The following is a 27,677-nucleotide window of genomic DNA, read 5'->3' on the forward strand; positions in this document are numbered from 1 at the left end:
GTTTAAGTTTTAACCTTCACTTACTTTCAAAGCAGCCGTTTTTATGTAGCCTACAGCTGCAACGTCCTGCTCAGCAAGACATCTACATTAGACCACTATTAATACCAGGTACTCAAGGTTTTCACTGACTCTTTTTGTGATTGCCGTGCTCTACAATGGCAGATATTGAGACAGCTTCTCTAAAAAACTGTGATGAATGTTCCAATGTTGTTTTAAATGATGTTCTAAATTGCAAGGTTGCACATAATTCATAGAGGACGGGTTGAAATAATCTTTGTGGTAGCAACATTACAAATTACCACTTGTTTTATTAACATTAACAATCTTAATGAATGTTAATAGAAATTGGATGTTTCTTTCAGCTATTACACCATACAATACTTACATCTGCAAAATATTATGGAACTAAGAAGTTCTATACTACTTACTGGGACTTGTTTTAGTTTGTCTGTTGGCTTACCTGTGTTACACAAATGAAAAAGTTGTGGGCACTATATCTAAACAGAACCAAACACACTGCACTGCAGGAACCTAGTGAATCTAACTTGCATATGTGTTTGCAGTGAAACACATACATACATAGACATAACACACTGCTTGAATTCAAATCCTGTCTCAATTAAAAGTTTAATTGGTAGTCTTTACTGTTCTTGTGTGTCTTATGTGGCTGTTGAAAACACCCAGATTTAATAGTAAATTGTGTGTTTGTGTATGTGTGTGCTTGTTAGTGGATCTGAATAGCTCAGCAGATACGAGTGCAGTAAGAATAGGTTCGGATCCCTTTGTCAGCAGCCAGTGAAAGTTGAATGTTAGAGACAGATGGAAAGAACAAGCAAGAGACAGCAGGGGGGCACTGGAGAAACTCAGCTTTATTGACCAAAGATAGAGAGAGAATACAGACTTTAGAGAGAGAAAGAGTGAGAATGTGACAGAGTGAGTTCTCATAACTGTGTAAAGACAAGAAAGAGAGAAAAGTGTGAACAATAGAAAATGGCTCCTTTTGGTTTTAACAGTCCATACAACCGTGAGGGCAGACGAAGAGAAAAAAGAGAGGACCTATAGAGCCACAAGAGTACTGCAGGCGTGGCAGTAGGGCTGGTCTGTTGTTTTCATCCAGCTCCTTACTTTAAACACATACACAAACACACTAACACACACACGTACACACACACACACACACACACACACACACACACACACACACACATGTACATGCACACATACAAAACCAAACCCAATCAGGCAATCTGGACTTGAGCTCAGACTTATTACTATCTTCATTTTTTAATTCTTTTTTAAACAGATTTGATTTTTATAGATATAACCTGGGACACTGGGCAGGACAATGTCAGTTATAGAAATAGAAACCAGAGGCTGTCTGGTGAACAGGAAATAGCAAAACTGAAAAATAAACTATCTACTATCTCTGCAGTGTCTAGAGATCAAGACCAATCCTAACTTGGCAATTGCAGTAGTTGTCAAGAGTTCAGAGACGTTGGTGACGGTCACAAGAGCGGGAAAAGGGTGGGTGAGGTTAATAGTGAGATTACACACAGCAAAGCAATATAGTTAGAGAATTAAACTATAAAAAGCTCTCATTTGTGCACTCATTTAGTCATAATATGGCATCGCAGGACATCAGAACAATGTCTAGTACCCAGAATAATCAAATAATTTTTGTTCTCTATATAGATGTGGAAAATAAAAGCATCACTAAATAGAATATTGCGCATATTTACATTTTTTATCTACACATAAAACCAGATTCACGCAAGGTCTGGTGGTGGCCAATCACACATCCAGCTGGTCTGATTGATAGCAGCAGTGGCCAATCACACTAAAGCATGTGCATGTTTGAAGGCTAACCTTCAGTTATGCACCAGCACGACAGTTTGGAGGTGAGAGTGTGCAGCTGTGGATTATAGCTGTGGAGCTAGGATTATTGTTTCTGTCTTTCCGTGTTCGTGTGGCTACTATTTTAAAAGATGTTGTGTCCTTTACTCAATGGCCAAGGAGAGTGAAGTGAGCCAACAAATTGCATTAAAGAAAAAAAAAAACTGCAAAAAAAATACTGCACACAGACAAAGCGTGCTGAGATTCTACTCCGTCTCTAGTGAATTATTATGATCGTTTAGTTTTTTATTTTGTCATTATGTGAATGAGTCATGTTAATATGTTAAAATTAAAATTAAATTAAGGATTTGGTGGGCAAGTAATACAGACCTGAGCCACAAAAACATCCCCACTTAATGTTATTTGGACCTGAAGAACCTCTCTAATCTGTAATTGTGCCATGTCTTCTTAAATCACATATCTTACCCATATCATTTTTTTTCATCGCACTCTTACAAACGATATTTCTCTATTGCTTTCTATGGCAAAGCCCAGTCACTGACTTTCCAAAAATAGTGACTCTCAAATATCCATCTTAACAATTATAAAATGGATATTCAAGAGTCACTATCCTCTCTATTCCACACAACATCAAATACACTAAAAAAAAACCCTTCCAGAGCATCAATTATGATTCATTAAATGAGGATGATTACTGGCTTGGAAAGCATTTGTATGTTAAAAAACTAGCTTTGAAAATGACCTCCAGAGTATGTGGTCATAATGACACCCAGGTCACATTATTTGTAGCACCGTTGTAAAAGAGAACCCGGCTGGTGACTTTAGCAAGAGCTGGCAGTTTTTTCAGTGTCTTTGAATTATATAGAGCTTAATGGATCTCTGGACCTTTTCTGCAGTGACTAAGTGATTTGGTGTGACAAAAAGAGGAACAGACATTGTAAGAAAACTTTGTCAAAAAGCTAATTTGACAACAGCTGTCATAGTTGCAACTTGGTGGTAATCTGGTGGTGCTTGTTAATAACCAATATTCACAACTTTGTGCCTGGGCTGTTGTGGTATCCCATGTTTGTTTTTATAGCTGGAAATACATGTTCCTTTGCTGCCAGAATGAACTCATTAAGCTGCCGTTAACTTCCTGTGTTCTATAACCTTTAGAAACACAGGAAAAGTTGCCTGTATAGATCCTACTGGCTGTCAAAAGGTGTCTCACGGCTTCTCATTGGCTACAGAGTCAGAAAGTAATAAAAGAGGAGAAAATACAAATCCTGCAGTGGAATAGCTGGAGTTAATGGAAAAAACTAGTTTAACTAGTGTCAAAAACCTATTTTTTCCATGGAATCAGGCATGCAAACAATTCAGTGGCCTTTGGTTTCAAACAAAAGAAAAAAGTATTCAGATAAGAACAGCAAACTAAAAGTAAATTCTAAGAAAAATGTCCATATATCCAAATATTGTTATGACAATCAATGTGAAAGACTAAAGAGGCACATAAAGAAACAAAGGCAACAAGTACACTCCTCTACTCCCTGGACAGAGCGTGTCTGTATAAAGAAGGGGATTGTGGTTCTAGTTCTTAGGTCGGGTGTGTGGTGCGTATATGTTAATGTTTAGAGACAACAGGAGAGAAGCCGTTAAGTAGATGATTGAGTAGGAGGGAAGTGGAAAGTGTCTGAGAAGAGAGATCAAAAAATAAAAGCTGTTTCTAACTTTTTGGACATTTTATGAACTGGCTTATTCAAGGTTTTGGTTGATTGTCCTTGGAGCCAGGGATTGAGTTTGGTGACTGATTGTCCATAAGATCTTATTTATCACTGAGAATAGTTTAATATAACCTTGACTAAGCTGTTTGCCAACAAACATCAACCTTCTCTACCTGTCTGTCTAATTTTTCTTAAATATAGCAGCATTAAAAACGGCTTAAGTCCTGCATATTGATGTAGATTTGAATTTATAAATAGAAGGTGGGAGGTCATGACCTCCATATTGACACGGGGTAACAAAAAAGCAGAGATGAAGCAGTGATAATGTAGCTGCGTAAAAAGTCAAAGGTCAGACAAGAGTGAGTGTGTGCATGTGTGTGCCAACTGAGCAAGTCCAGAGGAGGAGGAAGGCAGGGCTTCTGTTAGTAACCATCCAGAGACAGAGGAGAGAAGAGAGGTGTCGTGGGTAATAATAAAAGGGTGGAAGAGGAAGAAGATTCAGTCACATGAGGATGCAGCACTCGCACCGTTTCCTCTTGTCTGTACCTGTGGTGGGGGTGAGACCGGGTGGTGGGGCCGTGGTGGAGTCGGGATTTGCAGGGGGCGAGGAGGCGCTGTCAGGCTCACGGCCTTCAGATGACAGTTCAGTGCTGGCGGCTTCAGATGTGGCCGGCCTGCCTGACACAAGGTCGGCGGCTGTGCCATCGATGATGGATAGGTCAGTGACTGTCTTCTCCCTCAACGATTTCTCATCGTCTTCATCAATCAGCACCACCTCAGCTTTCACAGCGCCATCAAAGCCTAGCAGCCGCCTGCTTTCGCTCGCGTCCTCAACATCCTGGTAGCCGAGGAACACCATGGTGATTGGATGCTCTACACTGGCTTGGGGCAGCGAGGTGAGCTCATTGCCTTTGTGTGAGGCCAAGCCAGGCTGGGTTGTGATAGGAGCAGAGGGAGGCATCATACCCAGCTGGGTTTCCCTTTGGAGGGTGACCTGGGCAGGTGGGCTAGAAGGGATGGATGGTGGGGCACAGGAGGGTGGGGACAGATCATCAATATCAGCTGGGGAAACATATGCCTGTGGAGCAGCTGATGTCACCGTTACATGACCCCTACCACCATCTCCTCCTCGTACAACCGGCCTCGCAGCACTCTGGACCAGCTGGTCCACCTGTGCGGAGCTCCAGCCATTTTCCACAGTGTTAGTGGACACGCCCCCAGAGGAAGTCACTTCATAGACCACTTTTCTGCCATCATCATAAACTTTGACTCCACGCGATGCTGCCTCCAATGGGTTCACATTGTTTGCTGACAGGATGCGCTGCTCACCAGTCTGCGGATCATGCTGCACGTTGATCTCCATGGCAAACATTGCTGTTAGGAGGGGAGGGAAGGAAGGGGTGGAGGCGTGAATGGGTGGAGAGACAGAGAGAAGGGAAGGGTTGATGCACAAGGGAATAGGATTTGAAGGAAAAGTAAAGGGGTGGGGAGGGTGCAGTAGAGGGGGTGGAGGGTGTTGGGAGAAAAAAGTGAAGGGAATGAAGCGTGAGGATAGACACACAGTGCTTTTTGAATAACTGCTGTCCAAAAAAAGCCGTTAATCCAATTAGTATAACAAAATGTTACCATAGCTTTGTTCTTTAAAGGTGCAAACCAATGATGCCAGTAAGTAAACTAGAAAACAAAAATCGACCCTATTTGTGCCTAAACTCCGGGTCCAATCTATGAAACTGATATTACTGTAAAAACAGCCCTCACATAAATTTAATGTGGTAAATATTTGGTAAGAAAAATGTAAACATCAACAACATCTTCCTGATTACAAGTTGGGATAATCCTTCAGTTCAGTTCTGTTCTTACACATCGTAAGGACAACTGTGCAAAGATAATGAATCAAACACAAGCTATTTGCCATCAATACTTTCAATTTTTCCCTCCAACAAATACTGCTCATGTGTTTATAATACTGAGTATAAACAATTACTAATCCTAAATGCACTGAGAACACAAAGTATATTGCTGTTACACATCAAAAGTGAAATCTAAAAAACTTAAATCCTGCTACTGTAAACAATAAAAATACTAATATTAATTACAATACTGACAATAATTGGAAACCTACATGCTTTGATAATAAAACATGTATTGCTGTCAGATCTTATTACTGACATAAACTTTGAGAGAGCAGATATTCTCTGAAGTCAGCACAACTGATTCTGTATCTAATGCCCATGTGCTTTCAGCATATAGTGATACACAGAGGTTCAGTTAAGTTGTTTTGATGAGCAACCATTAAAAAACATTTTTAGATTTTATCTAATTTGCACAAACATGTGCGCATCTGTGCCTGTCCCCTCTCCATGTGTGCATGAGTTTATCCTGGTTATATTCCAACTTGGCATCAGCCCAAGACCATCCCATCATCACTCCCTCCCTCCCTCTCTCTTTCTTCTATCCCCTCCCTCACCCTCCTCTTTTCCCTCTGTCTTACCAGGTCTTGGTATGACGTGCTCTCCAGAGGCAGGTGGCCCAACCTGAGGCTGTGAGGCCAGGATGAGGTGGTCAGGATTGTGTTCCGTGCAGTCGGAAAGAGAGGCGGACAAGCAACGAGTGGCATCTAGTGAGTAGGAGCACAGGGGGGGGGGGGGAAATAACACATGATCAGAGGGACGTTAGAGGCCAAGAGGGAGAGGCACACAAACACACACACCAACATCAGCCACATGCCATTACATACACATGTATAATACGTACACACAAATACACACACCTCCATGATGTGGAACCACACCCTAACAACACACACACACAAACATACACACACACACGCATGCATGCACACACACACACACACACACACACACACACACATGTCCAGTCCAGCCCCCCAACACAGAAATTAACCACACCCCTGAGTGACCCTTCCCATCCCTGTTGCACACACTGCACACAGTCTAACCCTCCTCATCTCAGTTTCTGCATCCACAGTAACTCTGGAACCCCTGAGGTTCAGTGCTTATGCAGCAGAAGTATATGTGTGTGTGTTTGTGTGTGTGTGTGTGTGTGTGTGTGTGTGTGTGTGTGTGTGTGTGTGTGTGTGTTTGTTACTGCTTTGTATGTGTGTTTGAATGTGTGTAGGTGTGTTATGGCAAGAACAAAGCTTTAGGGGCTTACTGGGCTTGCTGGTGAATAGGGGGAAATAAAGCCAGTGACTGCAGGCTGCAGAGTCATGGTCTTGTGTGTATGTGAGCTTGAATAGCCTCATTGAGACTAGTCCTGTGCAAGTGTGTGTGTCCGATTTAGTGCGTGTGCATGCTTGTGTGCAGGCATCTATGTGTCTATGTGTGTATTTATTGGTATGGCTTTGGGTGAGTGTGTATTTGGGGGTTCAGGAGTGTGTTCTGGCCTGCATCTCTCCTGCCTCAGCGAGACTATTATCTACACACACACCCACACAGACACACACACACACACAGAAATACTACTAGGAAACAAAACTAACTCTGAGAAAACTATCAGTGAGATGTGTTTGTGTGCTTTAGTGGGTGTGTGAATTACTCCTACCTCCATCCTGGGTTATCAGACTCTGAAAGAGAGACAGGAGAAAATCCATATCAACCACTAAAACATTGCATGATTATTTTTGTGGGATATGTTAATATTTCTTACATAAAATATAGAACAATATATTATAATGGTACTAGACATAATCATATTGCCAAAACAAACAGCTTCATATGAAAAATGTTACTGTTATAGTAATAATATGTCCCTAGTTATTTGGTGCTATTCCCCTTTTTAGTTATGGCAGTATTACTGCATTCTTAATAAATGTTTAATCATGCTAACTCTGTTTAAAAACACAAATGAGATGAAATCTAAATCATCTCAGGTATAGCATACTTATGTTTGTAATAAGCTGCAATATTCAATCGACAGCATTCATTTATTCAGCAATTTTTTTTTTTGCTTTAACTAATAAAAAGTGAAGTAATATATTGTAATTACACAAGTAACAGCTAACATAACAAACATGTGTAAGGGGTGCACTGGTTACTACACGCCACTAATATCAGTACCAACTAGCAGAATAATTTTGTAGCATGCATATTTTAAAGCCAGCAATTAGGTGCTCTCCAAGGTTTTAAGCCGTTTATATTTGTATACCTTCTGCAGGTCTTCTATTGAACGCTCTGTCTCTTTCAAACGTTCGCGTAAAACTTGCTCTTTGGCAGAGATCTGAGACTCTTCACTCTCAAGTGCACTGATTTCGGACTCCAGTCTGAAACACACAGAGAAACAAGAAATAATGAATGTCTTCATACAGGACATTGGAAAAGTTGCAGAATGATGTGAACTGTGAAACACACTGTAAACCATTCTAATCAACCCACTGTACCCAACAAATTCAGTGGGAGATGAAATACATTTTATTAAGGGGGCATATAGTGTTCCAATATAAGCAACAATGCATTAGTAATATGTATTTACACTGTAATGTATTTAAAACAAGCCTGTATATTTTTTACCTGGTTATAATCCACTCAACATAATCAGAAATAAAATAGACAGAAATAAAGTATCAGAAAGTAGTAATGGACAATTTGACAATCTAGACACCACCTTTGCTTACCAATGGAAAACAACCTGCAGATTTTAATCTCATCATCCACCACAATTAAGTATTTTTAATCTATTTATAATGGAAGTTAGCAATGTTTTAGAAGCTGGATAATATAGAAAACAATTAAAATGAGGCTCACTGTTTATTTCCAACCCAGAACAATACTGCACATTTAGGGCAAAATGTATAATGTTACAAATCTGCACTCTGAGTTTTTAGAGATTCTGCCATTTCTTCTGGTAAGGACTGTCTCAGGGCAAGAAAAGTGTACCATTCCCTAAACTATAGCAAAAGTAGGCCCATGTACACATAGAAACACACAGAGATGCAGACACATGTGGACATTTAAGAAATGGATGTAAAAACAATACTAGGAAGCAGTCAGGGAGGAGGACCAGGGTTGCTTCCTTACTGCCTGCCAGCACTTACAACACTGCAGTATTCTTCTGGGACGCAAGGAATTTGTGCGTCATTGAATGTGTGTGTGTGTAAAAGAGATATTAAGGTCCATAACAATACCACAAACAGTCTGCCTTTCCACAATGCTCCAGAATCAATAGGCTCACTCATCATATCAGCATCAGTGACCATGAAAAAGCTTTAGCACATGCTGTTCTGACTGTATTGTTTAATCTTTGGGGCCAGAGAAATGTGAAAGCACAGGTTTTAAGCATGAGCAGGCCCGAATCAAACATGAACTGTTATGAAATTCCAAAATATCAACAGTAATCCTGGGGGATATCTTTGGATTTGTTGGTGCTAACAAAAGAAAGCAGAAAACTGAGGGCTTTTGGTGCTGATTTACATGAATCCACACAGTCCACACTTCACGTCACACCACCATCTGCCAGATTTTCTAGCCAAGCTCATCTTCAGTGGTGTGATGCCTAGATGTTTTTATAGTTGGCACTTGAAATTATGTTACAATTTTCAAAGCTTTGATAACTGTAAAATTCCAGCCAAATCGTACGTAATGTTTGAGTTATAGAGGTCACGTACTAGGGCGTGATTAGCTATAGGTCCATTTTGTAGAAGTTTTAGTTTGCTGCATCTATCACTAGTGTTTGTCTCAGCTGACTGTAACCAAAGATACATACAGTACATGTGAAACTGTTCATCTGAAAACAGATCAAAGCACGAGAACAGTTTCTTATCACAGATTTGGCTTTAGATACCTCTGCCCTTAAATTACTTTATTGTCCTGCTCAAAATAATCACCACCATATTATTGTTTAACACTATTTGATATCAGGCAGTTCCAGGTTCTTTGTATTTAAAAACAACAATGAATTACCTCTGCTAGTAAGAATGTAACAAATATAGCAACATGCATGGTTGTATTGTAAAGTTATTGTCTATTCTCAATGGAACCAAAATCTTGTGTGAAATGCAAATATAATGCAGCGGATCAAGCTCAGGTTAGACTGGAACATTAGCGGCTTAATTGTTTATAATAATGGGATATTGTGAAACTAAGCTGGTGACACATGTTCTAACTATCACTTTGGATGTACAGCAGATATTAGAATGACATGACACAGAATAGAGCCATAGATAGTGAATGTAATCAGAGAGTGGCAGTTTAAAAATATGGCAATTATGGACATCCTATATTTAACTGTAGCCTTGTTGCTGTAAAAAACAATTGGCCAACCTTGGATTAAGCTGCAAGGACTGCACCACAATGTGCAATCAGTTTATATGGGAGCAAACAACTTGAAATATATTTTTATCCACTATTCTAGATAAGAATTTGTTCTGTGATGGCATTGTTCAGTTTTTGTAAGCCCTTGCTAATCCTACTTCTGTTTCCTGTTATTAGCCGACAGGAGTGACACTCTGTGTGAGATTCTGCTGCTGTAGCCCATCTGCTTTAAGGTATGACATGTGCATTCAGAGATGCTCCCTTATTATTATTTGAGATAGTTACTGTCTGATTTGTGAAAAATGTCCATGGAAACAAAAAGTAAGCAAAACACGAAAGATAAAAGACAGAGTGGGACAACTGAAGAGCTCTTTGCTCTATACAGGAGGAATCGCTTGCTGACGGTTAAGAGACAAGATCTTACGTCTTGGTAAAAAAACATATTACATGTATACATATAGTTGATTTGGTAGCTTAAACCACATGTGAGCAGTGAAAAAAACTTTAAAGTTTGTATGACCCAATACAAAATATTCATTGAAAATGTATCTTTATGTTTGTAATGATCTTGACACACAGACTGTGCAGTTTGTCTCTAATAGTGGACACAAGCTCTTTCATTTGTACCTTATTTTACCTTCTTGTACACCATTCGCTCCTGTGGCTACTCCTCCCTTCTCCTCTCCATCTCATTTCCTTTTTTCCCTTCTGGAAGGAAATGGATTACACTTCTGCCTCCTGTGACCTACACGAGGTCTTGCCAAAATAGGTGAGAAGCAACATTTGCACCCAAAAGAGGATGCAGGTTCTGCCACCATTAATTAAAAATCCCTGGTCTGTAGGGACAATCTAATTAGTTTATGTACGAAACTAATGAAAAAATGAGCGAGACTATACATTAATAAGCCACAACAATATCAACCACTGGTGGTTTTAGCATTGTAGTGGACAGGGGTCAGCTTGGGGATAACTTAATGCTGGATATGAACAGAACACACATCTCAACTGCAGACGTGGTGGAAATAATGTTGTGGCTGATCAGTGTAGGTAGAAAAACTAACAAGGTTTTAAGAAATTCTAAGCTTGTGACTGGCACCATCTAGTGATCAATCTGACACACAGCCGTTAACTGTGAACAAAAAAAGGGTGAAAATATAACATAATGCAACACATAGAACTTTTAAATAACACTTCACCACCAACACCATTTAAACGGTTGGAATGACTTATTAAATCTCTCCATTCCCTAAAAGTTTAAAAGTAGTTAATTATTAATATACCATATTGTAAATGCAGCCCGTATAAATCAACATATACACGGAAGAAGTGTTCACTTCTAAAAAAACATCTAATAAGTCTTACAGTTCTCAGTGACTGGTTTTCTATATTGCAGAATAGGATATGTGGCTTAGCATGTGCTGGAGATGGGGCCTTGACCTCACACTGTTCATCTTCTCCTTCGTCCTCTCTATGGTCTGTGTCTACCAGTGTTACTATCTCTGTGGAAGTCCTGAAAGACAGCAGTGATGTCACTATCCCGCCCTGTCTACCAACCACATGCCAGTTACCATGGATACGCCTGGGTGGGCAGCAACTGCTTTCCACATCATATAGGAGGAAGAAGAGCAGACATCTGGTTTTATGTGTGGTGGATAAGTGAGGGGTGTGTTTGTTCACGTGAATATGCATCCATGTGCACAGAGGCTGTCAGAGCAACAGAGACAGACAAAAGCAATGACACACTGAGTGTACAAAAGGAGGAAGAAGATCCAACCGCAGTATAAAGAAGAGTGTGTATTTATACATTTTACTGTGTTTGTACTGTGTGTGGTTAAAGCTGAGTTGCTGTCGGGACAGTTCATCTCCTGGAGGTTTTCTTGTACATGTGCCAACCACGGCACAGGTTGAAATAGGAAATTATCTTACTGGTAGGTAAAACTTCATGGGCAGAGCTAAATGCCACTATTTTTCCAGGCAGTTTATGATGTAGGTTTAAACCTACTGTATTTCGCCTCATGGACCAGTATAAACTAGCAGGTATTTTAAAAACACATTTACTTGGTTTCAATAATAATGTGTCAATGTCTGATAAATGTCAGACTTGTGAAGCAATGCTGTATAACACTCAAAGGTATAAAAGGTGTTTATAACACTGGTAACACAACAACACAGTCTCCAAGCCTGAGTATAACATATTATAAGAAGTATAATAAATATTTTTTTAAATATTATTCTGTGAACCAGTCTGAATTAGTTTTTGTTTTCAAACCAAGTTGGAATTATGAATGATGATAATTTATTTCTGGTTACACAGAACAGCAATAAAAACCTTTGTTCTACATTAATCTCTTATTTTTTGCTTAATAGTTTAGGTAGTGACAAGTCCACAAAATACTGAAAACTAGCCATCACATTATCTATAAGATTAAAGACTGATTTTATTAAAAACTGTTTTATTGGCCTAGAATATATAATATATATATATAATATAAAAAAGAAGTGTAAAAAGGCACAACACCCCTGAAGGGATAAGCCCAAAGCTGTTTTTTTTACTGACATAGGTCATATCAACTTACAATTCCACTGTATCTTGACCTATTTGCCTTCAGACAACAATTTGATTTATCACTAATTAATCTACTATCCTCAATTACTTTTAACCTCTTATCCTGTTCAGAGATGCATGGGACCTGTCCCAGCTGTAACTGGGCAAGTAATTAAGATAAAATTGTTTCTGAAATGTTAATAAGCTCAAGACAAGGAGATGCTACAAACTAAGTATATACACAGTTGAACAGCAGTTAATTGATCTGAACTGTATCCCAGTTTTATGATCAGATAAAAATGACGTGGTCTCATACTGCCACTGTGAGGTAAAAATAAAAAAAAATAAAAAAATCTAAGAACATTATATAAGACAATATAGGGCACTTAGATGGGCTCATTGCTGTAAGTTTGGTTTGCTGTAGCCAGAACCTCATGTGCTGTATCCTACAGAATCCATTTGTCTCTTCAGCACATTGTAGAACTAAAAGGTTTTCTGGGTTCTTACAATAATTTATTGATGGTTAGACCAGATAAGATGAAACGCCATTGATCCCCTTTGAGATAATAACATCACTGCAGAGGAAGGACCCTTTGCACTTACAAACCTACAACTTAAAAGCAATAGTTGTCCATTTTTGAAACATTCTTGCTTTCTTGCTGAGTTCATTGTTGCGTCTCATGTCTGTGCAGTAAATGCAAGACTATTTCCAGCAGTCAGCTGTTAGTATGAAAATCAAAAAACTAATAACTAACAACAAATTTAGCTCTCTGTGCAGTAAAAGGTAACTTTTCATCTTGAGGCTGCCAGGCTATTCCTGGAGATTCCACATTGGTTTTGGTACCAATTTAAATGAGGTGCATAGACTGAATAATGAGCTATACAAATTCTGTTAGGTGAATTTTGTATCTTTGGATGGAGACAGGCTGGTTGTTTCACCCTGCCTGCAGTCTTTGTGCTAAACTGAGCTCACTGTTTCCGACCCTTGCTTAACCACAGATTTGCATATATTTTTATGAAATGCACATACACCACAATTATATATAAAAAATAGGCAAGTACATAAGAAAGGTTAACCATATAGTATTAAACACATACAGCCTTGTTTTTCGGGAAAAATAAAGTTGACCTCCCTCAAATGCAAACTTCCAAACAAGCAGTTATCCAAAAGCAGCACAGTGTGGTGTTACATTGTGCTCGTCCATTTAATGACTGCGACATCTGTTTAACTACTGCCACACTCTCTCTTTCACTTCCTTTGTGTGTTCTCCAAGCTTTGCAAAGTGAGCATCTTCTCTTGCACACAATGGTTGCTATTTCTTCATCAGTGTGGCGCTCTGTGTGTTCTTTAAGCTTGCATAGAACACGAAGAACCACTAAGATTCTGCCTTTTCCTTTGTCTTTTTCCCTGCTTGTGCTGGGCTGTACAAAGATTCTACTGTTACTCTGTTTCTCCGTCACTCTATGTGATCTCCAGTTTAAGATCAACAGCAGAACAAAAAACAGCTTACAACACCCCCCATGGACAGTGCTGTTGTTCTTATATCTTTGTTTTTCTTATTATTATTCTGTATTTTCCATTCACTTTGCATAATTATAAGGATAATATAAAGGAGGTCTCTTTCTCTCTGCTTCATAATTTTGTCCTCATGCATTTTGTGCTATGGAGATTTGTCTTCTATTTCCAGAGCTGTTTCTTCTCTTTCTTTCATTGCTGTTTATGTGTTCTTCAGATCCTGGGGCGATGCAAGTAACCATAAAAGAGCCACTGCTTTTTCTTTGTCACTTCTGTCATTAAAGTGTGCACTAGTACATGTTATTAGTCTGACACCCATAAAAGTGGAAGGGACACAACATCTGGACTGCTGCAGTTTGGGTTGCACAACAGTTGAAATGTTTCCACATGGAGGCAGGTGTAGTCTTCATTGAAATCCAAGTGTAAGCATGATTATAGTTTTACCCACACTCCCTCTCACAGGTGTACACAAAGATAATATAGTGTCCATATTTAACCTGACTGTTCACCTCTGTCCCCATCAGTAGTGGAAAGACTCCAGTTGCCTGGGTAACAGGGTATTCTGGGATGGCATCCCACAAAGTGTAAATATAGATGCCACACCCACACTAAAATGCACATGCAACCCCCGCCCCCCCACCCCAGACACACACACACACACAACGGTTTGCAAATGTTTGCAGAACATTTAATACAACAATTCAACAATTTCTTTACTTAAATTTCAAGTTGAGGATTTGTGTAAGTGAAGGCACGTCACTCCCACACATGTACTGTGTCTTTATTTTACCCGCTGGAGAATTTTTGTTTTCTAAAATCTGAGAACTGCTGAGCTCCTCTTAAAGCAATTTTCATCACACATGAGTTCACAGTAATAATTGCTCGAAGAACATGACTGACATATACTTATTTCTAAAATGTAGTGGGTTAGAGGTACAATGTAGCTGAAAATAAAAATATTGAAGTAAAGTATATGTACCACAAAATGTCACTTAAGCTTGAGTCTTTTTTCTTAATTTTTTTCCACCCTCCATCTTCAAAATTCTGGAAATAAATAAACCATTCAGGAGCACAAGATCCTGAATGCATGGCTTACTGTGGGTGGTTTTGCAACTAACTGTGGTTGTGTAAACTGATCCTTTAACTATGGGTACTGAGTTTTGAAAATACAGAATAAATTCAGGTCTTTCTTGTCATACAGTTTTGTGAACTCCACATATTTTGCAGCATGGTTTTGCCTGCCTATTGCCTGCTTTGGTTTTCTCCTTCCTGTCTGTTGCCATACTGAGAAACTAAATAAAGCAGCATTTGGCTAGACTCTAAAGTGCACAATGAGAAAACAGTGAAGCCAGACCGTAAACACTTGGCAATGTGGCATTGTTAAAAGTCATCTTTGTGGTTTGAATTTTTTAAGTAATTCAAACCAAAAACTGCACTGTCTCCTCTTTAAATCTCACAAAAAGTCTGTTTAATAAGAGATGAATGAAGAGAATCACAGGCAGTGGTTTCACAATCACAACTTCATTCTGGTCCACAAAGCTCTCTCTTTGACTATTCACTGTTCTGTTTATACCAGAGCCAAAGTTACCCCGGTGTTCGTGACGACGTATGATGTTGATGTTATTTCAGCGCTGGTGATAAGCTACATACAGTGGCTGCTGGCTAACAGACTGTCTTTCATGCAGAAATTTTGATAGACGAGTAGGTGGAGTGTGAGCCTTATTCACTCCTGCCAAATTGACACAGAGCCTCTCCACAAGTTTAATATTCAGAGTGTGCTCTAATTACCATTGTTCAAATATATGTAATATGAAACAATAAATCTGCATTGCACATTGGTTGATTAGTAACTGTGTCTGCTTGAAACAGACAGAAGACTTTAAAAACAGTTCATCTACCCATGTATTATTTAGATTTTGTCTTCAGCACATTTTTAGTTCTTTATTCTTGATGTGCTAATTTCTAATTGAAATTGTCTTCACCTTTTTTTCAAAATTATGGAGCCAATAGTTCCAAAAGAGCCACTTCACATCGAATCCCACACTGCTTCTGCATCATGCTACTGCGTTTTTGATGAATGTGTTATCTCATTATCCTGACCTCAGGTACTGTGATACAAAAGCAGAACCACTACAAATATAGAAATGTAAGTCTGTGTATTTATAGAAATCTATGTTCGCAAATCTGCTGCCAGTTCACCAAACTATAGGCAATTTGCACTTTACAGTAACTTCCATTCCCAGTAGTAATCACTCATTTCATTTATTTTGTGCAGTGTCAACATTCAGTCTATTTCTAGAATTAGTTATTTTCCACTGGGAAAGAAAAGGAGACAGAACCTTACATGCATGTTCGGTCCCTGAGAAGAAAAGGTGCATGGCAAAATAATGCTCACACTCAACAAATGGAAAAAAGATTTGGTGAACTGTGCAAAAACATCATGATGCCAAGAGCTGCCTGACACAGCACTGATGATCTCATCATGTCCCGACATCATCAGTGAATACGTGGTTGCAGCAATGCTTGATGGGAATCAGGAAGCTCCTCCCAGAGACACAAATGAAGGAAGTGCATACAGATCACATTACTCTCTCTCTCTCTCTCTCTTTTTCCTCTATCCTTTTCCTTTTGTAACACTATTGCTGTTTTATGGGGTTTTCTGTGCCCTCATACCTCATTTTCTCCAATACCTCACTCATCTTTTTGTCTGCTTGTTTCTCTATTTTTAGTGTCAACTAGTCTTGTTGTATTTGATTTCAGAGAAGTTACATCCACACACACAGCAGCGTCTAGTGTTTGTTTTCACATCAGTGCACAAGGTAAATGTAGATTTGCTCTAAGGTTACACAACTGCGAGATTCCAGAGTAAGTCTCCTGTTACACTGTGTGTGAGTGTGTGTTTGTGTTTGTATTCATTCTAACCACTAAACAGTATGAGTAAATTTTGTGATAAGTGGCAAAGTAAATTGCAGCTCAATACTGGGTCTAAAATGTGGCTGATTTAATTAAACTAGGAAAAAGTGTAGCAGTATTTAATTTATAGCACTTCATGCAATGCATACAGTATGTGTTCACTGGACAACTGGAGAAAACTGGCTAAAGTCACATTAATTTAATCTAATGTGGGACATGTGGATAAGATGTTACCATCTGCAGGAGAATTGAAAACTGGATGGAGTAGATGATATGATGAAACTATGTGAACATAAGTAAAACACATTGCCATCATAAACGGCAATGCCAAAATAAGCATGACGACTAAATACAGTGTGTTCAGTACCTCTGTATCAGGTCCTCCAGCTTCTTCCCTTGTTCTTCATCATGTTCCAACTGTTTCCGCCTTGCCTCCTCTTCCTCCACACCCATTCCTTGGAGGAGCCATCGTTCCCGCATGGCTTTAGACTGGGGAGGAAAAAGAGATGTGAGGTGTTTACGGAGGGTTTTTAAAATGACATAAAATAATACACATTTGACATTTTGGAAATGCTCTAGTTTGTGCTGAGGGAAAGAAGAGAGGATCAGTGCCAACTCATGTCTTCAACAAGCTGGTTAACTTTACTTAGCAGAAAGACTTAGAGCAGTGGGAAACAGCTAGGCTGGCTCTGTCCAGTGATTAAAAAAATCTGCAGACTAGCATCACAAAAATATGTCATGTATATCGGTTGGAAACCTTAGCCATTTTATGCACTGAATGTCAAGAATGTGAGTAAACCATATTTCCCCAAATGCCAAACTATTCCTTAAAAAAAGAGGTTCTCATATTCCACCTGACAATGAGTTTGACTACTTTCATTATCTTTTTGAATTTAAAACCTAATCAAACAGTGTAAAATGATTGCTCATTTTAATTGCACTGATTCTTCATCAGACCATTCAAACTGCACAGCAACACTACAGCAGTCTGTAAATAGCTCCTCCGATTGTGTTTGTAGACATTATTAGTAGCAAGAGGAACTCAGTTATGGAGACTAATGTAGGATTTGTGCCAAGCAGTGCTACAACAAATAAATAAGCACGTTGGCCCACACATGCACAGTTTTTACACAACACAGATAAACTCTGAACCCAGCCGTTAATCACAGGAAAATAATATTTGCACACAGTAAATCTCATTGTGCTCAGGTAATTAGGTTTTATGATATAATAAATATGATTTTGTTACCTGTACATTTGCAAACAGGAAAAGATTTATCTGGTATTGTACAAACCTTTTATGGGAAAAAAACAATGTAGTTTTTTTAGCATTACTAAACATTTCCCTTTAACTTCTATAGCATAGATTTAATACTATAGATTTACTAGACCAATTGGTTTAATAGATACAATAGATTTTATTTTAAATACTTTACATGGCAGGGTGATAAGGCAGATGGCAGGTAGAGCTTCTCTAGAGAGTCTAAAATTACACTTTTCCAAATCCAAACTATTCATCTCAGCAGGAATACATTATGAAAGTAGGCTCCGCTTGTTTATGCTTAACAAAATCATTGGGATTATACCTTAAACCTGATAAATTTGCAGCATTGACGCAACAGAACATGCTGTACTAAACAGTGTTACAGTAAATAACATCTGAAGCCTCATCATGGTTCATTATATACACAAAGGGAAAAAGCATAATAGTACAGAATAAACCATCCTATCACCTAGGGGTTTCAGGTTTTGTTTAACGTGGTAAAGATAGATGCCAGAGCTGTGTGTTTATGTTCTTAATGTCTCTGTCTGCAGCTCTGTTTTGTTACCACAACAGAGCTGAGCAGGAACACTTAGCTTCACCTTTGACTGTTTACTGTCAAACTGTTGCTTGGCTCTAGGTTGTAGAACTGACAATTAACAGTGTGTGAGTGCTTACACCCACCAACACACACACACACACACACACACACACACACACGCGCGCGCGCGCGCATGAGCTCTGCATAATTCCCACCTAAGCATTTCAACACCTGCTGTCAGAATCTGGAAGCCTGGTTATTGGTTTGTTTGTGTGTGTGTGTATGTGTGTTTGACTGCTGTACAATTAAGTGTGGGAGTGCACACACACAAGGCCAAGCTAGCCTCACGTACACCGCGTGTATTAAGCATTAAGTTGAGAGGCGCAAATATTTTGATGAAGCTTAAGTTGCATTACATTATTTACCTACTGAATTTGTGTAATCATTACAATACAAAGAATAAAAAAAAATATTAAATAAATGTGATAGCAGAATTTCAACTCATTTTAAAGTCAAACTGAGTATTGTGAACTGAGTAGATCGGACTAAGTAACGTGGACTTTGTGGGATAGTAGATATCAGGTCTTACTTTTAAGCTAATTTTGATAAAAATTAGTTTAGTTACAGGCTCATCTTTAAAGTGAACTCATGCCATATATCACAAGATAGATCAAAATCACACCATTATACTACAGGAAGGAATTTTATCAACAAAATGTTCTCACAAACAGCAATATACCATGTAAATAAACTCTTCTGGGCCTTTTCAGGAGTCAAGTGAGCAGTGGTGAATAAAGCTCTGTAGGATAATTGAGCAGTTGCTTCCTCTGAGAACCAGCCTGCTCTCTGCTCCTTCGCACACTGTTTAACAGACTTTCCATTTCCTGTTGAGCTCCTGACACACAACCCCTCTGAGCTTTGCTCTTAAAAGAATGGTGAGGGGCTTTTTAGAAGGTCTTTGGTATTCATGGGAAACTAAAATAACTAATGTAAATCAATCAAATTGCCAGAATGCATGACTGCCGGAAAGAAAAGCAACCGTGTTTTAGGCTAGTGGGTAAAGTTAACTTTCCTCTAAAATCAAGTTTACATGATGCCTAGTTTCGGATCAACGCCTTCTTTCTAAGAATGCTTGAATCATGCAGCCCTGAGGTCCTTATCAAATCTCTGGGCTTCAGTCTCCATTTCCTCTCCCAGGCCACTACATCTCTGGAGATCAGAGTAAAAAGCCTACAGCTTCATGCTGCCTGGTTGTGTGGCATTCAGAAGTAATGGCCATTAAATGAGACCGAGTGAGCAGATGCTGATTACATCTGGAGTTTAAGCCTGCTAGTGTTGTATGCAAGAGAACTAAACAAGGCAGTACACTGGGACTGGAGATCCGATTGGAGACATAATTCAACAGGTATGGGTTAGGATGCACTCAGATCCTATTTTTTTCCCTTTATAATTTATTCAGATGAGCATCAAAAGTACACAGAAACAAAAAGTCAGATCCCTAATGTATAAAACCTTTAAATTGAAGATACTTTTTTGTGTTTACCTATGCTGGATAAAAGCTGTTAATGTCACTTCACTTCACATCACCTTTTGACAATCCCAACAAGTGGCCCTCGACTGACAAGATCCTTGCAGCTTCAAATTGCTAATTGAAGTAGAAAGCTGCAGACAAGAGTCCAGCGAGTGCCAACAGTGCAGGACACACTGGAAAAACTAGGGCAACACATGGCCTGACGTTGGCCAGTGGTGGACTTGGTTTTGTCATGGCCCTAAGGCCCACAATGTTTGTGCTCCAGCAGGCCTTTCTTGCATTGCATTGCATTTTATTTAGCAGTCACTGATAGTGAGTAAGTGAATAGGTATTTATGTGTATGGAAATGCAATGTTATTGTGCTTATTATTGTTTTGATTGACAGGCTAGTAGTGTAAAGTCCTGTTATTGCAGAAAACTCAAATGCCTGATTACATTCCATGCAAAGTAACCCATACTGGACCCATGGCCAGTAAAACTCACAATACTTTAAATCAATGTTTTGCAGCTGTTCCTAAACTTAATGCAAAATTAATGCGTTCATAAAAACAAACACACACTGCACACGTAGGTTTCATAAATGGTTCTCCTCAGTGGATTTTTCCATTAGTAGGTGTTAAATGGTGGAAAAAACTAGAGGGTAGGAATCAAATATGTTTAAGAAAAGATACATTTATGCCAAGTCTATTTAATGGCTCTAATTAGAGAATGCCATGTATTGTTATTGCAAATATTAAAACTGGCTACCATATTTGTAGTATAATTGGTACCAACACCCTGCAGAGATGGTTCCCAGCCCAACTGTGCAGGTTATCCAAACAACTCATTTTGAGGTTGAAGCAATGCTCTGTCAGCATTGCATAGAGAGACCGTCTCATACATTGAGTTCAGGAAATAATCCTGCTCATATTAACACCCCAGTAGATATGGAAATATTTATTTTAGAATTCAACTTTTTTTTAGCCTACTTTTAAACTACATCTACATAGGCACAAATTCTAAATATAGGAGTAGCACGCAGAAAGCTATGTTTTAGGGCCGGCATAAGTGGAAGCTTTAGAAGCGTGTATTTTAAGGGATGATTAAATACACTTGGCATGAATTCATCTATGAAATGCACTGACAGTTTCATTGTGCTTCTATTATGACAATTAAGTTCCTGAAGGTCAAATGGTGACATGCTTCTGTCTGGTGTGTCATGCATTTTTAGGGATTATTTTCCTACATGAGCTTACCGGTTTGTGTCCCTGTTTATGCAGCATTTTTTAATTTGAACAAAAATAAAATACAATATCTATGTTTACCTAAAACAAAATCTTGGCTTTCCAGTAGCGGCTGGCAGTAATTATTAGGGGACATGTTTATGTGTGTTTGGATTTGAGAGTTTTTCTGGAAAGAAGAAAACTGCCAGGCCTGTCCTGCTCGGCCAGAGGGAAAGTCTGGTCCAACAAGCCTTCACACCAGGAGCACGGAAATTTGAATGTTTAGAAGAAAGGATTACTCACCTGTAAACCAGAAGCTGACATACATACTCTATGTGCATATGCATGTGTGTGTCAAACCAGGATACAGGAAAGGACCTTAAACAATACTATATGCCTTGTTGCTCACATACAGAAGCCACATTATTTTAGCCTAAAATTTAGCTTTGGAGACCAAACAAGAAATTAGTTGTCATCATGTATAAACTGTGTAGAAAATACAGTACATTTTACATTTACTGGCCCCACAATTTTGATTGTATTTGCAAGAAGCTTGAAGTTTTGCACAAGATAAATTATGATCATGGTAAATTAAATAAATAGCTCCATGACCGACTGTAGGTGGATCAGTTGTAATTTTACAACATCAGCACCATTAAATGTACTGTAACTGACTGGGTGGCTGGTTACAGTCAACGTCACGTTTAATCTTAAACCAAATTCTTGATAATCAAAGCTTTAAACCCATTCCACCAACCTTTAGATGTTGTAGCTGTAGTACCAGTTCATCGAGCTGGCTTCTTTTGTCTTCAATCTCAGTTTGCCGTTTTCGCTTCTCCTGAAAACACAAGATTAAAATATATAATCCAAACCAGACATTCTTTAAAATTATTATTATTTAATCTTTGGTTTCATTCTTAAAGAATGACCAATAGTTTCATCAGGTTATGTTGAATGTGCAGAACAGTGAAGGAAAAAAGCACAAGAATAAGGGCTGAGCATGCACTGACGATGCACTAATGGCATTTAAATTGACTGTGTGCTTTAACACTGTATGAATGCTACTCAACTGCAAGACAAAATCCCTTTGGGGCAATTTGAATTTTTTATTTAATTAATTCAAAGGCAACTTTATGCTTTTTTTTTATCCATTTCTGTATATTGTTCATCTCAATTTAAACATGTGTTTAACAATCCAACAGAATAATGAGGAGAATTTGATATACAATATAAATATCCAAATTGAAATATTTAAATGTATAGAAGTGTGTGTTTTTTTTTTTTAAATACAACAACAAATCAGCTATAACTCAACTTGGTGGTGTTCCTTAAGCATATGGAGGAAGGAAGTGAAGTATTGGAAGGTTTGGGAGGGAGGTCAGGACTTATCAAGGGTTATAAGTGGTTTGGCTTTACAGGCTGCTAAACAGAACTCGTTGGGCTTAGAAATCTCTAAATGGCTCTGACATTGAACTTGTGGTGGGGTAAACAATCCTTCACTTCATATAGGGATGAATGAGACTGAGGTTTAGGAGCCACTGTTGGGCTATAGAGACCATGAGGCTTGAAGCTAAAAAAAAAAGCTACTAAACATACTGAGGCAATGTGTAGTCACTCTTATTGAATTTACTTTGACAAAAATGCGTGGGAATATAAACAAAGCCAATCCATGCTTGGGGCTGAAGGGCATGAGATACCATGGATGTGTATGTGGCTTTATCTCTCCCTCTCTCTCTCTCTCTCTCTCTCTCTCTCTCTCTGTCTCTCTCTGTCTCTCTCTTTGTGGGAGCAGGATGAGGATTTGTGGGACATTTCCTGTTGGCTATATATAACCATTCGGAAATACCCCAAATTGTGGTACATTTTACATCACCTTTAGACCACAAAGTAACAAAGCCAAATGTACTGTAAGGCAATATGCAGTAGTAAAAAGACAAATGTAGAATAGTTGCCACAGAACAGTACATCTAACAGATCGAGGTAAAAATCTGGATTGGGTTTGTGTTGGAGCTTGTACCATGGTGTCCTCTTATAACAAGAAACAGACAACTGATGATTTGATGTATAGACTGTGCAAATTCAGAGCGAACATAGAAAAACAAGAGCCCTTATGAGCCAAACCACAAACACAGTAAGATAACTTGACCTGGTCTGTCTCTAAAGGAAACCACAACTTTCTGGGTGGGAAAAAAATCTGCAATAAACCTGAGGTCATTGCTCTGTCTCTGTCACTTTTTAACATCTCACACACGCATGCACACACACACACACACACACACACACACACACACACACACACACACACACACACACACACACACACACACACACACACACACACACACACACACACACACACACACACACCTACACACACACACACACACACACACATGCACTGTACTGCAGCAGTTCCAATGAGTTGTCTAATACAGTCAGAGAGTCAGAGGAAGAGGTATGGCCACCAGATTTCAGAGAGTATTAGGGCATTTGGTTCAGGAATGGGCAAGACACAAACAGCACACACAAAAAGAACAAATCTACAGAAATACATAAAGGCAAATCCACAGATATTGTAAGTAGAGAAGCATATTCTCAAAATTAGAAGTAAAAGTTGGAATCACTGGCTACAGATGACATACTGTAGAGTAGGTCAGGTGCTTGACATCCCCACATTTGGATGTAATTCCATGCCAGTTGGATGTCATTTGGCTTCCATTGTAATACTAAGATTAAACACAGCATGTTGCTGCTTAAAAGCAATGCTGCATATTTTATATAATAGTCTATATTAGCTACACACAAAACCAGAGTGTAATCTGGGGAAAAAGTTACTAATGGCTCTACTTTTGTTGCAGTGAATGCAACAATACTTTGTAGCACACTAGATGCAAGATACTGCAAGGTACTGTAAAATACTTTGTGGGAATCTTTTTGCATACTCGTACAGTATGGAACCATTGTATACCCATAGCACTACTGTTTGACTTAATACACACCAAGATATTCACTCTGTTGATAGCTGCAGTGGGCATATAAAGAAAAGGGGCTTTGACAAACACTTGCAAAGACTGAATGTCAGAATGCACTCTTTCCTCCCAAAATTCTGTGAAGGATTTTCCAGAATAGCAGCGGAATTAGACAAAATAATGCAAATGCAGTACTAACGCAGTAGCTAAGTTTAAATGTTCCTTTCAAACAAAATGTAAAAGAAAATGTATAGCTTTGCATTAAATGAACAAGAAGACAATATGGATGCTGGCTTTAATTGGGTTTCAGTGTCAGAGTACAAAAGAGTGCTGGATCTGTTCATCACAAATTCATTGTCACTGTCACTGTCTGTGACAATAGAATATAGAATAGAATATTAAAAACACTGTGTACAGATAGATTAACACTGCGCAGTTGAACTGGAGAAGAAAGGAGAGAGAAAGACCCTGACCCCTGCTCTTTTCACTGTATTCCCCCCAAGAGCACATCCTCCTCCTCAGGAAAATATGTTGACATTCTTGGTGTCACACTCATGACTTCCCACTGACTCTGACTCACTGACTGTTTGGCCCCACTTGGGTTACTGCTATGCTCTTGTATAGAAGGCAGCTCTTTTCCCACTTCAGTTGACACTGTCCAAAAAGCCAAACACCAATACAGAATTTAGCATTCGATATATGTAGAAATGTTTGGCCCCAGAGTAGATTTGAAATAGTTCAGCATCACAAAACACCCAGATGTAAAGTGGACTGGACACAATTGAATTACCTCTCATTAAAAGGGATTTAAGATTATGGCAGTGATGTTCTGTGATGTTCATGTCAGACAAGAATCAATTTAACATGCTACAAGTCAATGACTCATGTCCTCTCTCCCCCTGGGTGTTTGGCTTGTTTTGTTCAGTAAATGTGTAATGTTTCTGTCCCGATAAAGTGTTCAACCTTCTTAAAAAGAGAACTGGCAAACAATAAACGAACAGAACAACATTTGCAAACAGGTAAAGGCTACAAGGTCTGTAATCAGGTCACCATAATCATTATTAACCAGAAGAAAAAAAAAAAAAAAACTGATGTTGTGAATGGTGTGAATGCCTCACTGGATAGCACTGGATCAAAGCCTGACATAAAGCAGTATCTTGTTGTTTCCGAAGACATTAAACGAGATCTAAGTTTGGCATTAAGTATTTGAAGTGATACCGTAAAAATGCCAACACAAAACAAAACCCTTTGAATTGCCATAGGTATTCAGTGAGGTATGACTACAACTTTTTTTTATGTCTGTTTTTTTCATCAAAATGAAAATGCCAAACACGTAATTTGTTGCAAACAAGCACCTGCAGCCCACATAAGCTCACACACAGAACGAGGTCACCCAGACATGCCTTATAAGGCAGCGGAGACATAATTTAACCCTATACCTGTTTCTGCTGATGGAGATTGTAAAGAGAAGAGGGCTACAGATTTAATTTTTCATGTTCTGCATAGCACATTCTAACACACCCAGTGAAGACATCCCACAGCGGTGATCATCTTCCACCGAGTGGGCAGCCATACATCAACACTTAGAGAACAGACCCTGAAATGGACCTCTGATTTAAATATCACGGGTTTGATTCTGTTGTGCAAAAAAGATATTTGGATAATAGTGTAAGCAATCTATGTTGTAGAAATTTAGATTGTGTGTTTGGTACCAATAGTTTAATCTAAAAACAACAATTGATAGGTAGATAAGTAAAACAAGGAAATATCACGTATTCCATTTCTGGCATAAGTTATATTTAAGTGATATTTCCTTGTTTTACACTTGCAGCTTTTTATCTCCATCAAATCACTTTACCATATTCTTCTCAGATAATGCTCAGTTGTTACTTATGCTGTGAGCATAGATTAGGATGACGTGTGATAACTGCCAAGCCAGGGGTGCTGTCAATAAATACACATTTGCACATTGCTGAAATGCTTTTTTAATGTCATAAGACAGTGTTAGTGTATCTGGCATCACTTAAGTAATGAAACTTACATTGTGTTACATTCTAAAAATTTAAATTCTACATCAGTGACCCTTCACTCTGCTGTTTTTCTCTGTCCTGTCAGTCTATTTTGTTTATTATCCATTTGAGCTCAAATGCCATGAAAATAATCTTTAAACTAGTAGCTCTCTTTAAAGCTGCATTCCAACCTCGCCTGTCTCAAGTGTCTGTGAGCATCAACTCCACTTCCATGCAGAAGCATGTACACACAGTATGTGCACTAGGTCCAAGACAGCTGCTGCTAATTTTAGACAGCATGTAATCCCTGGCATGCCCCAGAGTCCCTACTACCCAAGAACACACACCCCTTCCTCTTCAAAATGACTTTGTCCCAAACTTACTCCCCACCCCCATAAACTGCTGAAGTCCATCAGCCAGTCCTCTCTGAGCCATCTATTCCCTCCTGTCCCTTCAGGATTCAATCTCTACACCCACATATTTTATCATTGTGAACACTAATTGAGAATGAATACTAAGCGATCATTTGTGGACATTTAAACTTGGAACCACTGACACTATCTGTTGTCCAGATCCACTGTGTGAAATGTTTCTCCTTCGGTTCATTAAATCTTATTGTCAGCATCTTACGGCAACAGGACTGTGACGCACTGTCAGCCACCATGATTAAATAATTTGCAAATGACCAGACTGCTACAGAATAACTATTCACACATGTCTACACACATCAGTCTTTTCGGGTAGAGCTCAGTCTGCTGCCTGTTATACAGGAAACGTCAGATCAGATAGTATGTTTGACTTGGACAGGGCACTACCATTAAACCTGAGCCACATAGTTTAGACGTGACAGCCAAAGTGCAGAGGGAAAACTGAAAAAGAAACATTTGTGTGCTAAAAATGTAGTCAAAGTCTGACGTTCTTATAACCAATTGTTAGGAGAAAACACTTGACTGCCTTTTGACAACCTCAGTCAATCATTTTCAAATTATTATCATGAATTCAATGCTGCCATAATTTTAGTCTTTAAATAACTACACAAAGTAAAACTGCACGTACCTACAGGTCAGGTCCAGCCCCCACCCCCTACTATTTAATACTCCTAGATCCCCTCCATGCCACAATCACAAATCTCAGTACATGCCAAGGTCTGCTATAAGACCACCCCCCCCTTAAATTCACCCCCCTGTGTTACACCACACTAAGTGGATCCAGAACACTGACGGGGTTCCAGAACAGCTAGGAATGACTTAACAGAGCTCATCCTAAAGGGATCAGTCTGGACCACAATCCAGGAAATCATTCATAGCAGCACTTTCTTTTTGCAGAATTGTTGATAATTCTGATACAACAACAAGGGGGACAACATG

At 38.9% G+C, this 27,677-nt stretch overlaps 1 protein-coding gene across 5 annotated transcripts in view; it reads right to left on the reverse strand.

The window, feature by feature from the left end:
- Positions 1-27,677, reverse strand: part of LOC137103734 (PALM2-AKAP2 fusion protein) — a 70,193-nt gene that overhangs the window by 31,336 nt on the left and 11,180 nt on the right. For 4 of the 5 annotated variants that reach the window (XM_067484349.1, XM_067484348.1, XM_067484347.1 and 1 more), the window contains 6 exons: positions 22,090-22,170; positions 17,165-17,286; positions 7,722-7,836; positions 7,119-7,140; positions 6,046-6,171; positions 4,101-4,928 (listed from right to left, as the gene is read on the reverse strand). In XM_067484349.1, the coding sequence (XP_067340450.1) occupies positions 4,101-4,928; positions 6,046-6,171; positions 7,119-7,140; positions 7,722-7,836; positions 17,165-17,286; positions 22,090-22,170 (1,294 nt within the window). The remainder of the gene's footprint in view (positions 1-4,100; positions 4,929-6,045; positions 6,172-7,118; positions 7,141-7,721; positions 7,837-17,164; positions 17,287-22,089; positions 22,171-27,677) is intronic. The other variant, XM_067484351.1, reaches the window with a different exon arrangement.

The sequence above is a fragment of the Channa argus genome, chromosome 18 (genome assembly GCF_033026475.1).
Source record: "Channa argus isolate prfri chromosome 18, Channa argus male v1.0, whole genome shotgun sequence".
Lineage (NCBI taxonomy): Eukaryota > Metazoa > Chordata > Actinopteri > Anabantiformes > Channidae > Channa > Channa argus.